At 55.5% G+C, this 14,421-nt stretch overlaps 4 protein-coding genes across 4 annotated transcripts; 3 read left to right on the top strand and 1 right to left on the bottom strand.

Moving 5' to 3' along the window:
• Positions 1 to 401: 401 nt before the first annotated feature.
• On the top strand, positions 402 to 4,410 carry CCM_04608 (IQ and HECT domain protein; the record flags this gene model as incomplete). Its single annotated transcript, XM_006669756.1, has 4 exons — positions 402 to 437; positions 620 to 1,610; positions 1,682 to 2,211; positions 2,356 to 4,410. 4 exons carry the CDS (start codon positions 402 to 404, stop codon positions 4,408 to 4,410), a joined length of 3,612 nt encoding a protein of 1,203 aa, XP_006669819.1.
• Positions 4,411 to 4,679: 269 nt separating this feature from the next.
• On the bottom strand, positions 4,680 to 6,361 carry CCM_04607 (uncharacterized protein; the record flags this gene model as incomplete). The annotated part of the gene is made up of 3 exons (XM_006669755.1): positions 4,680 to 5,036; positions 5,119 to 5,967; positions 6,056 to 6,361. The coding sequence occupies 3 exons, from the start codon at positions 6,359 to 6,361 to the stop codon at positions 4,680 to 4,682; spliced, it is 1,512 nt and encodes a 503-aa protein (XP_006669818.1).
• A 1,729-nt stretch (positions 6,362 to 8,090) lies between these two features.
• CCM_04606 (autophagy protein (Atg22), putative) lies at positions 8,091 to 10,428 on the top strand (the record flags this gene model as incomplete). The annotated part of the gene is made up of 9 exons (XM_006669754.1): positions 8,091 to 8,373; positions 8,437 to 8,457; positions 8,526 to 8,680; positions 8,875 to 9,095; positions 9,160 to 9,202; positions 9,274 to 9,515; positions 9,568 to 9,650; positions 9,703 to 9,745; positions 9,804 to 10,428. 9 exons carry the CDS (start codon positions 8,091 to 8,093, stop codon positions 10,426 to 10,428), a joined length of 1,716 nt encoding a protein of 571 aa, XP_006669817.1.
• Positions 10,429 to 11,983: 1,555 nt separating this feature from the next.
• Positions 11,984 to 13,825, top strand: CCM_04605 (electron transfer flavoprotein-ubiquinone oxidoreductase; the record flags this gene model as incomplete). Its single annotated transcript, XM_006669753.1, has 1 exon — positions 11,984 to 13,825. The coding sequence occupies one exon, from the start codon at positions 11,984 to 11,986 to the stop codon at positions 13,823 to 13,825; it is 1,842 nt and encodes a 613-aa protein (XP_006669816.1).
• Positions 13,826 to 14,421: the final 596 nt, after the last annotated feature.

Genomic DNA, 14,421 nt, shown 5'->3' with positions numbered 1-14,421 from the left:
TATTTATCTGTGACGCAGGCGCTTGTGCTCATGCTCATGCACGTCACTTGGCACAGTGCGCATCTCGCAAGCAGGGGTCTTTATTAGTCTGGGGCATTTTGAAATGAAAAAGATACGTAGAGCCATGCTATCATCCTCCACGTTCCCTAAGACGGGTAGAAATAAAGAAATCAACTTATGCGGATTGGCCACTGGAACGACCATACCACGTGAGCTTGCAACTGATAAACACAAAGGGAAACCAAGGTAATATATATATATATATTGGACTGAACCCTACTGGCTAGCTACCGAGTGGCGGCATAACCGACGCGGTTTCACCAGCTTGGATTGGAAATGAGGCCGAAGACGTAACTGATGATGTGAGCATCTGGTGTTGGGGTGGAAGCTGACAGCAGAAAATGGAACAAGCTGTCGGTCGCACTTGGCAGTTCCGGGTAGGTACCTAGGTACCTAACTACCTAGTACAAATTACTTACTTGTATTTTGAGGCAAGTTGGATGACAAACTGCTTTGAATGCTCGACCGCCAGCATAGCTCTCCAAATGATAGAGAAAAATATATCGACTAAATGAAAAAGGGAATTAGAGTACTAGAATTAAATCAAGGAAACCAATAGCCATACTCAGAGGGACAATTCATTGCCCCTGCACCGAGCCTCATCACACATTACTGCTCCCGTCATCGCCCCACCACAGCTTTCTGCCTCATGAGCTGTCCAGCCAACTCCAACCTTTGCACCCTTCGTTCAATCTCAACAAGTGCAGGGCAGTATACATACGCACCTATCGCCAGCCCTCTTCGCCTAGAAGCCTTGAGGGCACCACCACAGCCACCCCCGTCGCCGTCCTTGCGTCGTCAGCCGGCCATGTTTCCAACCTTCACGGGCAACTCTAGGCGCCCGCGAAACGTCAACCTCAGTGGCAGCGTCGGAAATCCCTTTGCCAACACCTCCTGGAGCCCTTCCAACGTATCCGGCACTGCAAAGACTATATTCGACGCCCAGGCCGATCGAGAGAAGCGCCAGGCCGAAAGACAGCGCCTCAAGGCTGCCTTGCGAATCCAACAAACATGGCGGGGTCACAGAGCACGTTCCCGCCTTGCCGACCACCGTCGTGCCGCATTCGACAACTTGTACGCCTCTCCTGCCGACACCGACTGGCTTCATCAAGCATTCACCCTATTGCTCTCGTTCTGCAGACCAGCGCGGCCCGATGACCTCGAACGCTTACTACGGTTTGCCAACGACGCCGTCAACGTCGAGTTCGGCAACTTTTGTCCCCAGCAAACGCACTGGACTCGCCTGCGCCGGTTGGTCGAAATTATAGTCTCTGCCTTGCATTCTGCTTCAAAAAGGGGGTATGGTACCATTTTCATCTCTGTTTGCCTCCTTGATTGTTCTAACCAGCCACCTAGCACTCTGTCCGACGAGCTCCGCGTTCTTCTCCGTCTCGCTACTCGAATAGTAGAATCCATTCCTGAAGCCCTGAGAACCTCTTCAGAGGTCTACTTCTCTACTTTGGCCAGTATCTGCCAACAAGTAGAGGGTGTGGGCTGGCTGGAAGACGTCTTCAAAAGTCTATCCATCGCTCTTGATGTAGACGCCATCGGTACGCTCCCCACCATGCCTCCTTCAACAACCTTATCTATCAATCGCATCACTAAATCCATCATTGTACAGTGTACATGTACTTTGCTTCCAATTTCTTAACCAAAGAAAATATTACCCTCTTCGAGACCAACATCGACCGCTTCGCCTCTCTCATCGATTTCACCCGGCTCGGACATGGGATCAGATCCATTTACGCCTTGAATCAACCCATCTCTAGCACCCAAGATGAATTGCTGTGGCTCCTTGCCCACTCTATTCATCTCATCAGAACTCAGATACACACAACCGCTGTCATTGGCCCAATTCGCGTCATATTCCTTCAGCTCGCTGGTCTTTCATCCGATTTCAGCGCTCGCGTGACACCCAAAGCCCTGTCAACCGGATCAGGGGATTTTTCCGACAGCACACAGCAATCTAGCATCCATCCATACCTTTCCCGTCAGTTTCTATGGCTCATCAGCAGCGAAAGCACCTCGAAAATCTTGCAAGATTTTACAACCACAACCACCCAACCAAGCGTCGATGCACTCGAGAGCACCAGCTTGCTGGCAGGCTATCTGATGACGCTCCTGCAAAGCTTCCCCGACAATGCTGACGACGTACGCATGAGGCTATTTTTGGAACAAGTAACTACTCAATCGGGACCTATGCCAACAGTCAAATTTCTATGGCAGATGGTCCAAAAAACCACTATATACCAGTCTCTGCGAGAAGATTCCGAGCAAACACTTGCCATTTTGCAGCGCTATCTCCGGGTGTACCATCAAAGCGTGGATACTGTCGAGGATCAAGAATGGCGCGTAATTATTCTCTTCCTCGATCTATACACGTTCATTTTACGACTGAGTGACGACGAAGACTTCTTTAGCGGCATCTATCCGTCTCCATTACGCAACGACTCTTCGCTTTCCCGCATACAGTCTTGCAGTTTATCGTTTGAGGATGTTAAATTCCTCACGCTTTTCCTCAAAAATATCGCCTTTACGCTGTATTATACAGCCCCCGAGGTATCTCCAGCCCAGCAGGAGCCTCAGCATGTGGTGCAGTCTCGGCTTGGCTCATACCTTGGGGCCGGTTCGTCAAAGGAGCCCGAGCCAAATCCTGCCACCGCTTTGAAGCTCAAATCTAGCAAGTTGGAGTTTTTCAGCCTTCGCGAGATAATCTCAAATGCCATGACTATGCTTTACGAAAGAGACTCTCGCAAGCCTTTCCTTCCTAGTGGTCACTGGCTCGTTACAGATAGGCTGCAGAACGAAGACTTTGTTTCTGCTGTCATCGCGGAGGAGCAGCGTCAATACGATGAAGTTTCGTCCGATAGTGACGACGACGCTGACATGGAGGATGAAGATGATTTTTCAGTCAACCACACATTTGCGGGTCAGCGAGTTTCAAGACATGCACGAGTGGAGAGGTTGCGCGCAAAACAGAAGCGCCTACAGCGAGAACGTCGGCTGGCAGAGCTCGGTCCAAAGCTAGCAGTTTTGAAGCATATGCCGTTTGCTGTCCCCTTTGACACTCGCGTCAAGATCTTTCGGCAATTTATTGAACTTGACATTGGCCGAAGGGATAACCCTATATCGACCTTCCCTGTATTTGCAAAGCACACAGCGCAGATCCGTCGAGGCCAACTCTTTGAAGATGCCTTTGAGGAGCTGTACAAAGTCGGCGATGGTTTGAAGGATCCAATCCAAATCACCTTTGTTGACCAGTTCAATCAGACTGAAGCCGGAATTGACGGTGGCGGTGTCACGAAAGAGTTCTTGACCAGCGTTATATCTGAAGCCTTTGGTGGCAATGAAGGTATGATAAGCATGTTCACGTCAAGCCCATCCGGGCTTCTCTACCCGAACCCGATTGCTATCGACACGACAAAAGAAATGATGAGAGAAGGGAAGCTCGACGAATCAAGTCGTGAGTGGCACCGAATCATTCGTGAGCAGCTCAAACGATACGAATTTTTGGGTCGGATGCTGGGAAAATGCATATATGAGGGCATCCTCGTGGATTTGAGCTTTGCTGGCTTCTTTCTCCTGCAATGGCCCTCTTCTGGGTCAGACGAGAAGAATCACTACAAGGGTAGCATCAACGACCTGCGGGACATGGACGAGGAGCTGTACGCTGGCATGCTGCGCCTCAAAAATCATCCTGGTGATGTTTCAGAGCTTGGCATCGACTTTACAGTAACGGATCAAGTCTCCATGCCGGGTGCGCCGATAAAGACGGTGACAAAGCTGCTGGTGGCCAACGGTGACCAAGTATATGTGACCAACGACAATAGACCGCTGTACATGTCGTACATGGCTCGCCATCGCCTGGTTGTGCAGCCTGCGCTGCAGACGGCTGCTTTCCTGCACGGTCTCCGCTCCATCATCCGACCGTCGTGGCTGTCCATGTTCAACCAGACGGAGCTGCAGCATCTTGTCGGTGGCGACTCGTCCGAGATTGACATTGACGATCTTCGGCGCAACACGGTGTGCAGCGGTCTATACGAGATGGGTGACGATAAGAAGGAGCATCCGACCATCAGGATGTTCTGGAAGGTGCTGCGCAGCTTTACCGACGCCCAGCGCCGCGACCTACTCAAGTACGTCAGCTCCACGCCCCGCGCGCCACTGCTCGGCTTCTCCCAGCTGCGGCCGCTCTTTAGTATCCGCGACGCGGGGGACGACGAGGAACGACTGCCGAGCGCGAGCACCTGTGTCAACCTACTTAAGCTGCCTCGATACAGAAGGGAGGAAACGCTGCGGTCGAAGCTCCTGTACGCCATCACATCCGGTGCAGGGTTTGATTTGAGTTAACAGCGGAGCAAGGCATATGTGTACCTTTGTATATAGATTGCATTATCGGAGTATAGGGTTGTATTCAAATTGCGTGAATAAACATCAACTTGAGCGTCTTATTTCTTGCATCTCTTGTATTACCTTGTTGATTCCCTTTGTTTTCCTGTCGGTTTCGCTATTGAAAGCTCCGCTCCAGAAGCTGGGGTTTTCTGTCGGAGAGATCAATGAGCATCTGACCGAAGAGGCCGTTAGCCCAGGCGAACCTGTTGAGCAAAACGATTAGCATGTCATATCTTAGGGGAGGAGGAGAGAACGTGCCACGAGCGACTCCAGTTTGTGTCGTCAAAGGTATTGACGGACTCGTGAATCAAACCCAGGCCGCTGGTGGCGCCCATGAGCGTCCGCAGGCCGCTGACAATCTCGTCGTCATCATCGCTCGTCATGATGCGCATGATGACGCCCATCGGCCAGGCCATGCCGGGTCCGAGGTGCGGACCGCCCGTCGAGTTGATGACGGGCCCGGTGCTAAAGTACGGGTTGGAGCGGCTGAGGACAAAGTCGCGGGTGCGCTTATAGATGCTGTTGCTGTTGTCCTCGTACCCGAGATGAGGAATGCTGAGCAAAGAGGGGATGTTGGCGTCGTCCTATCACAACGCAGTGTAAGTCGCTGCAACACCCAACATGTATTTTTGACACAATAGATTCGGACCAGGACCGTCTGCTCACCATGAAATTGACGGACCCGAAGCCGTCGACCTCGTAGGCGTACACCTCGCCGTACTTGGGGTGCGCGACGACAGCGTACTCGTCAATGGCGCGGCGGATGCCGGCGGCCATGTCCTCCATGTCCCTCGCCAGCGCGGGGTCGAGGGCGCGCATGATGACGGCGCAGCTGCGCAGCCCCTGGGCGAACATCATGTTGGCGGGCACAAAGTACTGGAGCGTGGTGGCGTCGTCGGACGGGCGGAAGAAGCTGCGGACCATGCCGATGCGGTCGGCGACGGGGCTGCCGGCGCCGCGGTTGGCGACGACCTCGGTGGCGGTGTCGGCGTCGCGGCGCCACGTGTACGGCGACGGCTGGACGCGGCCGTCGGCGGCGTACGTGCCGGCCATGAGCGCGCGCGCCGTGTCGAGCAGCACCGCCACCGTCTGCCGCCACGAGAAGCGCCCGAAGAAGGCGGCGTCCCCCGTGGCGTCGTGGTAGTCGTGCGAGAGCTGCAGAAAGGCGGCGAGCGAGTCGAGCTCGTACTTGCACTCCCACACGGCGTTGGGGTCGTACGGCGGCGAGACGGTGTCGCCCCGCCGGAGGAGGAGCGTGCTGCTGCGCTTGCGGTGGTGGACGGGCGGGATGAGCGACTCGGCCGGCGGCTGGAAGGCGTTGCAGTAGGGGTTCTTGCGCAGGTACCGGCCTTGGAGGTTGATGGCGCCGCGGAAGAGCGCGGCGATGGAGTGGGTGGTGTTGTTGCCGCTGCTGCCGCCGGTGGTGGCGTTGAGGATGGGCTTGTAGGATTGCAGCTGGTTGGCGCTGTCGCGTAGCCACATGGCGTTGATGTCGCCCGTGATGACAAAAGCAAGCTTTCCGCCCCCGACATTGGTGTCAGTCATCCAGCCCAAAAAAAAACATGATAGGTTAGATACCCCATTGGGCGGGATGGCTTTTTACCTCTTCGTCGGGGTTCTCGGCCGACACCCCGTGCCACAGCACCGTCGTGTCCACCGTGTTGGGCCAGGTGTTGACGAAGAGCCGGTACAGGTCCGGGTCGCGCACCTTGGCCTTCATGTCGGCGAGGACGCGCTCGACCTCGGGCACGGCGTACGAGCGGCACGCCTCGGCGGGCCGCTGGTAGGGAAACTTGTACTTGCCGCACGAAAACGGCTCGTGGCGCTGGCGGGCGTACTGCTCGTAGGCCGGGCAGTCGGCGGCGGTGCCGAGAGAGGCCAGGGCGGCCAGTACCAGGCTATACTTCATGTTCTTTTTTCTACTTGCCTCTTTTTTGCCGGTTCACGACTTCTTCCAGTTGGGCTCAGGGTTAGAGATTGCGTAGGGTTACCGCTACGAGAGGGGGAAGAAAGAGAAGTGGCTGGGGAGCAAAGACGAACGAGAATATGCATGTCTCTTTTACATCTGAAGTTGCAGCGGCATGTAGCACGAGTGAGGGGGAAGAGTACTGACGACGGGGTGCGGAGAAGTATGCAGCTCTAGCCATGCAACCAGAGTCAAGGTACTCCCATCAATGAAAGGATGCCAGCTTTACAGCAGGCAGGCGTATCCAATCGGGAAGGTGAAATCACTTACCACTGGCACTGCGATTCCAGCATTATGGATTCGGTTTGGGGTGTAATAAGGACCCATGCTAGTGTCTGTCTTGTGCGGTTTCTCAACGCCGGCTTTTGGTTGTCGTCTTGTTGGACGCGGGACAAAAAGTACGACTAACGAATTAAAAACACGCCAAGAAACCCCATCTCTGCACGAGCTCGGTGTATCTCTCGATTAGTGCCGACGCCACCCCAAGCCATTCGCGGGGAAGGGCAGACGGATCGCCACCACAAAGAATGGCACAAAGTGGTCCAGTCCGCCTGTCAAGGCACTGAGACATGGGCCGAAATGCCAGTCAACATGACCTCGTGATACCGGGTGTTTAGGCCCTGGGAGGAGCCCTCATGACCGGTTTTCTTTGGATGCAACACTATGCTGGTGCTTGCTGGGCGGGGGTCGCCGGCGGCTCAGGCTGGAATTTGGATGATGAGAGTGAGAGTGAGAAGCGATTATTTACGAGGGACTCGGTTCTGAGTCGACTTACACAGTTCGTCGCAGTGCTGGGGTTACTGTACCCTCTCTAATCTCAACCGCCCGCAGACAGAAAACGTTATTCCCGTCAAGGACACGCCACCATTTTTGAATTGAACGAACCCGTGAAGGGCGAGGAACTTTGTTTGTGCGGGGGAGGCCAACATAGCCCATCGCCCAGCATTGTCTCCGGGCAAGCCACCAAGCCACCAAGCCCCGTGGAGAATATCCCGTGGGGGTGCAAGAGCCCTGTCAGTCTTTCACAATTACGCGCCTTTTCGACCTGGTCATCATGGTATAAATAGTACGTATGTAGTTCATAGTAGTGTGTCTCGTCGTCGGCGGTAATCCAACCGATCCTGGCTGTGAAGCTTGGCCTGTAGTTCATTGTATGGCTGCAACGGACCCTGGGCGCAAACTACAGTTTCCCTTTTGGTATTCGCTGTCGGTAGAAGAAAACAGCCACCTTGAACCACCGTGTGTGCGACGCTCCTTGAGGGAGGATGAGTTGGCTCAACCACTCGTTGGCCCCCTGTTCCCCCATCATCATCATCCTTCGCCTCCTCCCTAGGCCCGTTTAGGGTCCATGTACGGATACTTTGTATGCCAAGGATCAAATCATCCGAACCACGTCCAGCACAACACCCCTCCACGCCTGCAAACCTGGGACAACCTCATGCGGGCAAGGGCTAGCAGCTGGCGCGCCCGGCCGGAAATGGCAATTCGAACGGTAACAGTAAAAAGTAAAAAAAAAAAAAAAAAGGATACAATACATGAGATAGTAACTCTTCGTCCCCCCCACGTATAACTAGACGAGCCGCCGCTCTCGGTCACTTCCCCCAACTCCAACCTTGATGCTAAAAGTGCTGCGTTTTCCCCGCCTTTTCTCCCGACTGCCATTGAAGCTGAAATGACGGGTACAGGCAGCTCCCCAGAAATTACGGATCCCATCGCCGGGTCCGGCCCGCAGCCGCCTGCGCCGCCGGCGTCCACCACGGAGAAGCAAGCGGCGGCGGCGGCGGCGGCCGGGGAGCATGTCGAGGACGCGCCCCCCAGCAGCAGCGATCATGGCTCGGCGCCGGACCTGCACAAAAAGGGCGCTCTCGGATTCATCCAGCAGCAGCACACCATCCCCACGACGGGCCGAGTGATGCCGACGGGAAAGTGGGAGTATATATTCTTCTGCATCTACTGTACGTCAACTAACAAACAGGTTGAACATGACGAGCCGCTGCCAACTAACGATACTGCGACAGACTTTTCCAACAACGGTGCCCGTAAGTACATGGCAACGTCTGAAGTTGTGCTCGAATGTCGTAAATACAGGTCCAGTGCGACTTATCAGGGTGTATTCTAGCCATTGGCGGTAATGGCGGCGCGTTGCGACAGGCTCTCACGGCTCAGGCCTTTCCTGACAGAATCGTCCACTGGGGTGGCCAGAGTCTCAATAGCAAGTTGCCCTCCAAGATTTCCGAGGCAGAATTTTCGCTGCTTGGAGGCGTCCATCTAATGCAGGAACAGTGAATTCCTTCCTCCTGGACATTACGGGCATTCTTTTTGCCGCGCAGCTCGTCACTCTGCTGACCGTTGGCCCCTACGCCGATTATGGCAACTGGCGCCCATGGATCATGATCAGTAACGTCCCCCAAAGAGGCCATGCCACATCCTCCTCCTCATTCAGCACTAATTGAAAGAGAAAAATTGCAGTTGCGCAGAGTGTTCTTTACATCTCCCAATTCGCCATGTGCGGAATCAGCAAGGCCGACCAGTGGCAGGCCGCCCAAGCCCTCTATGTGGCCGGATCTCTGGCAGCCAACATTGCGACGGCTTTTTATACCGCCACCTTTCCCAGCCTGGTTCATAACCTGCCCAAGATTCTCGAGTCCGAGCAGCAAGTTCGAGACGGGACAAAGTCGTACGTGGTTGTTTGCACGAGTATTGCGTTTCCGCGAGGTATGCTGACTTGTACGACTTGGCAGGCCTGAAGAACATGCTGAACTGGATTCGTACGAGCGATCAAAGGTATGCAACGCCTTTAATATCGTATTGCTCTCTTCAAAGGCTCCTCCACCAACACTACCGAAAAATACTAGCTTTATAATTTCTGCAACATTACCGGCTCGGGGCTCGTCGTCGTCTTCTACGCCATCGCCGTGGGTATTTCGGCCGGCATCGGTTTCGACACCCCGACCAAGCTCATTCGATCCTACAATGTCCTGATGGGTTACTTTGGTGCTCTCACAGTCGTTGCGACTGTTCCGTTCTTTCTTGTTCAGAAGCACCGACCCGGCCAGCAGCTGCCAGAGGGTACCAGCTTCTGCACAGTCGGGTTCAAGTACGTTGTATTTAACATCACAAGTGCTTTCGTGTCTCTAATCCGCTTCAAGACAAGTATGGAGTGCCATGAAGTCGGCCAAGGAGCTTCGACAATGCATGCTCTACCTCCTCGCCTTCTTCATGCTTCAGGAAAGTAAGTCAATACAGGACATGTTTCGATATCGACGTGAAGCTGACATAGTCAGCCTTTGGAACTTATTTCAACATTACCGGCATTCTTCAGAACGAGTATGTTTCCTTCCAAAATCTCTCAAGAGTCAATTCCTCTCGTTCGTGCCTTGATCAGGGACTTATCTGTCTTCTCCCCCCATCTTAGAGTCATCAACTACTCGCCACTCAAATTAAACGCCATGAGCCTCGTCGCCGATTTGTCGGGTGGATCTGGCACAGTATTCGTCTTGCTCATGCAGAAAAAGTTCCGCTTTTCCGTCAAAGCCGGCGTCTTCTACGGTGCTTGCATGACCCTCGTGCCCTCCCTTTGGGGAGGCATCGGATACTTTACCAAGTCGGCCGGTTTTTTTCATCCCTGGACTTTCTGGGCGGCAAACGCCTGGAATTTCAATACGGCGGCCTGGGGAAGTTATCAGATCACCATGATCTCCGAGGTCGTTCCGGCGCCCAAAGCCTTTCTGTTCTTCGCCCTGTTCAACTGCGTCGGCAAGACGTCCGGGTTCATCGGCCCCTTTATCTCGTCGGCCATTATCGAACGCGCGCACGGAGAGACCAGTGCTGCGTACTGGTTTCTCTTCGCCATGGGCTCCGTGGGCTGCGTTGCGCTCTGGTTCGTGGACACGGACAAGGCCAAGCGAGACAATGCTCGGTACCTGGAGCGCGAGGCGGCCGAGTTTTACAGCGAGAGGCAGATGAGGGAACTACATCAAGAGAAGACCGGACATGCAGCGACAGCATAATTGACGTGGTTGGCAAAGGTAGTGTGGTTGGCTGGCCTCTCGTATACAGCCGCTGCGCTTTGCATTCAACATGCGAGCAACCTTGGCAACGTGGCAGTTGTGCATGGCCGGACCAGCACAACACTAGGACGTATTATGAATAATACATATACCATGACGTTCTTTAAGGTTTGTGGTGAAAGGGGAGAGGTACGTCGTAGTCTATGAATCGGTTGGTTGATGATGAATAGCTTCGCAAGGGCTAGCACTTTTGGGTACTATTATTGTTTGACAATTGTTTTAGTCTCTTCCTTTAGCAGCGAAGCGCCATCTGAGCCTGCAACTACGTGGCTGCTGTCCATGCAATGGTGTGGAGTTGGTTCCGGAGCGGCGCGATCCGGCGTCGTGACCGAGGTTGCCGGCATTGTGTCCGGAGCGAGCTGTTCCGGCCAAGGACTGGGCGCGCAAGGGCCAAAATGACGCTGGAGATGATCTGTCATTTTCTCCTGAGAGATGGGATGATAACTCGTCGTGCCCAGAAAGCGCGGAAGCCTCTGAACAACACCACTGTCGCGTCGCGAGGATTCTTTAGGGTAGGCTTGGCTTTTCTTTGGAACGTCCATTGTCGATGCTGGAGCAGACATTGTGGCCATCGTGAGAGACTCGCTGTACCTGTCGGCTGTCATTGTATTTTTTCTCTCCCGCATACCGCTGCCGGAAAGAGGCGCATAACAAAGCTGTCGATTCCACAACGATGGGGGTAAGGTTGAAAGACGAAGTCGATAAGCATTTATGCGCCAACACGCACAGCTCCAGCTCTACAACACACCAAGCCCGCCACACCACTGCACTGCACAAAAAGAAAAGCCTTGTTCATACATAGCTTGGGCTACGTTCCCTTTTGATGCGTCGATAGCCGCTTCTACCAAGAAGAAGCCTTTTGTCTGGTCTAGAGCGCCGGGTTCGCCCGGTGGGTCAGGAAACGGCTTCTGTGCCGACACGTGCCATACTCCGGTGTGATGCCCGAGGTACTTCTTAAGCCGAGCATCCGCCCGCAAAAGGCCCATACAATGGATCCCACAAGACAAGTCACTAGCCCTGTCGGCCGGCTTGGGTCGGAAGCTACCTAACTAGGCCGTGAGCAGGCAGAGAGTTATTTACTATTATCGATTTTACCTGCGAATATCCTTACCTGTACTCTGTAATACCTTGGTCAATACCTTGGCAGGTATTCCTAGTAAATCTTGCAAATTCACCTGTCCAAGTGTGACTTGGTAGGTACCTAGTTACAGGCTACGCCGTTGAACCAGACCTTCCCCACAAGTCCTAAGCCAATTGGTAGCTCGATGATTGTAACCCGCATTTGGCGCTCGCTAGTCTGACGTATTTGTCCGTGGACTTCGTCTTGACCTCTTTTTTCCCTCTCACACCCCAAACTTCCCCGCGCATCTTCTCCAGTCCAAAAAACAGTCCAAGGGCCCCCGACCGCCCCAATTGCTCTCGCCAGCGCTGCCGGTCACCTGCTATCGCGTGCGCCGACCGCAATTGTTCTGCCCTCGGCACACAAACCTCAACCATGTCGGCTCCAGCTCCCGTGGTGGCGAGATGCGTCCAGCGCGGTGCCCGCTCCCTCGGCGGCCGGCTGAGCGCTAGCGGCCGACCCATGTGCCGCAGCATCACGACGACGACGACGACGACGAAACCCTCTACGACCTTCTTTGCCACGACGAAACGGACGCCGAGAGCAGCCGCCTGCTCCTCGCTGCGCAGCACCGCCGCCGCCGCCCGACGCTTCACGACGGGACGGGCGCTGCGCCAAGAAGACGACGGCGCCTTTGACCCGAGCCGCATCGAGCGCGAGTCGGACGAGGTGGACGTGTGCATCGTCGGGGCCGGGCCCGCGGGCCTCTCCGCCGCCATCCGCCTCAAGCAGCTCGCCAACGCGGCGGGCAACGAGGATTTTCGCGTCATCGTGCTCGAAAAGGCCGGCGACGTGGGCGCGCACATCCTGTCAGGCGCCGTGATCCAGCCGACGGCGGTGGCGGAGCTGTTCCCCGACTGGCTCGACGCGGACAACCCGGCGCGGTTCGAGCACGCGACGCCGGCCGGCGCGGACAAGATGCGCCTCCTGACCAAGACGGCCGCGATCCCGCTTCCGGCGCCGCCGCAGATGAGCAACCACGGCAACTACATTGTCAGCCTGAACCAGTTCGTCAAGTGGCTCGGGGAGCGCGCCGAGGAGCTCGGCGTCGAGATCTACCCGGGCTTCGCGGCGGCCGAGGTGCTCTACGACGCCGACGGCTCCGTGCGCGGCGTCGCCACCAACGACCTCGGCCTCGGCCGCGACGGCCGCCCCAAGGACGCGTTTGAGCGCGGCATGGAGTTCCACGCAAAGGTCACCATGTTTGGCGAGGGCTGCCACGGCAGTCTCAGCAAGCAGGTCATCCGCAAGTTTGACCTGCGCTGCGACAGCCAGCACCAGACGTACGGCCTCGGCATCAAGGAGGTCTGGGAGGTGGACCCGGCCAAGTTCGAAAAGGGCCTCGTCGTGCACGCCATGGGCTACCCGCTGCCGCGCGACGTCTACGGCGGCTCCTTCATGTACCATTTCGGCGATAACATGGTGGCGCTCGGCCTCGTCGTCTCGCTCGACTACAAGAACCCGTGGCTGTCGCCGTACCAGGAGTTCCAGAAGCTCAAGCTGCACCCGCTCTTCCGCGAGGTGCTCGAGGGCGGCAAGTGCATCTCGTACGGCGCGCGCGCGCTCATCGAGGGCGGCTTCCAGTCCATCCCCAAGGTGGCGTTTCCCGGCGGCGCGCTCATCGGCGACTCGGCCGGCTTCGTCAACGTGCCCAAGGTCAAGGGCACGCACAACGCCATGCACTCGGGCATCCTGGCCGCGCAGGCCGCGTGGCGCGCGCTCGAGCGCGAGGACCCGGGCACCGTCTTCCTCTACGACTACGAGGACGCCCTGCGCAAGTCGAGCATCTGGAAGGAGCTCCGCGAGGTGCGCAACCTGCGCCCGTCCTTCCACGGCCCGCTCGGCCTGCTCGGCGGCCTCGCCTACTCGGGCCTCGACACCTTTCTCTTCAAGGGCCGCGTGCCCTGGACGTTCAAGCACAAGCTGCCCGACCACGCCGCCACAAAGACGGCCGACAAGTACAGCAAGATTGAGTACGCAAAGCCCGACGGCAAAATCACCTTTGACATCCTCACCAGCGTCTCCCGCACCGGCACCAACCACGAGGAGGACCAGCCCGTCCACCTGCAGGTCAAGGACTGGGACGCCCACACCAACGAGACGTACCCGGCGTACCAGGGCCTGGAGAACCGCTTCTGCCCGGCCGGCGTGTACGAGTATGTCGAGGACGAGAGCAAGCCGCACGGCGTGCGCTTCCAGATTAACGCGCAAAAGTAAGTCGAGCTCGCTGTTGTGGCAGGAGAATGCAAATCTAGCTAACACAAGTTCGCGCGTACAGCTGTATTCACTGCAAGACTTGCGACATCAAGGCCCCCCATCAAGATATCAACTGGCAAGTGCCTCAAGGTGGCGAGGGCCCCAAGTACTACATGACATAATAAGCAACCAAAGAAAAGTTCGCCGCCCTCGTGGAGTGTAGGAGATGAGTTTGGAAACCTATTTCACCATGTACAAGAGAAAACGACAAGGAGGCAAGGACGGCGCTGCCTTTAGTTGCATCTGGCATATTTTGTTCTTGATATTTTTCTTCTTCTCCCGGTGTTTGATACCTCATTGTACACTTGTACCAGGCAGGCACCATTGTTTCGGTTACAAGCAGGTTTAAAAAAAAGTAGTGCCAACAAAAGCACCAAATAAAAACCAGTTGAAAAGATTTAATTTTGGCAACCTTTGAAAAAACCGTGCACCTGGAAAGCAAACGGTGCAGATGATATTTGAAACAGTCGTGGCTTTTGCTGTTCCTGACGCTTCCCGTGCCTTCCGTCAAAGGGGGGATCAACAAAGGGAGAGAGGTGTTGTGGCTGTGTACAGCC

Source organism: Cordyceps militaris, assembly GCF_000225605.1.
Source record: "Cordyceps militaris CM01 unplaced genomic scaffold CCM_S00003, whole genome shotgun sequence".
In the NCBI taxonomy this organism is placed as follows: domain Eukaryota; kingdom Fungi; phylum Ascomycota; class Sordariomycetes; order Hypocreales; family Cordycipitaceae; genus Cordyceps; species Cordyceps militaris.
This window is presented reverse-complemented; position numbering and strand designations above follow the sequence as displayed.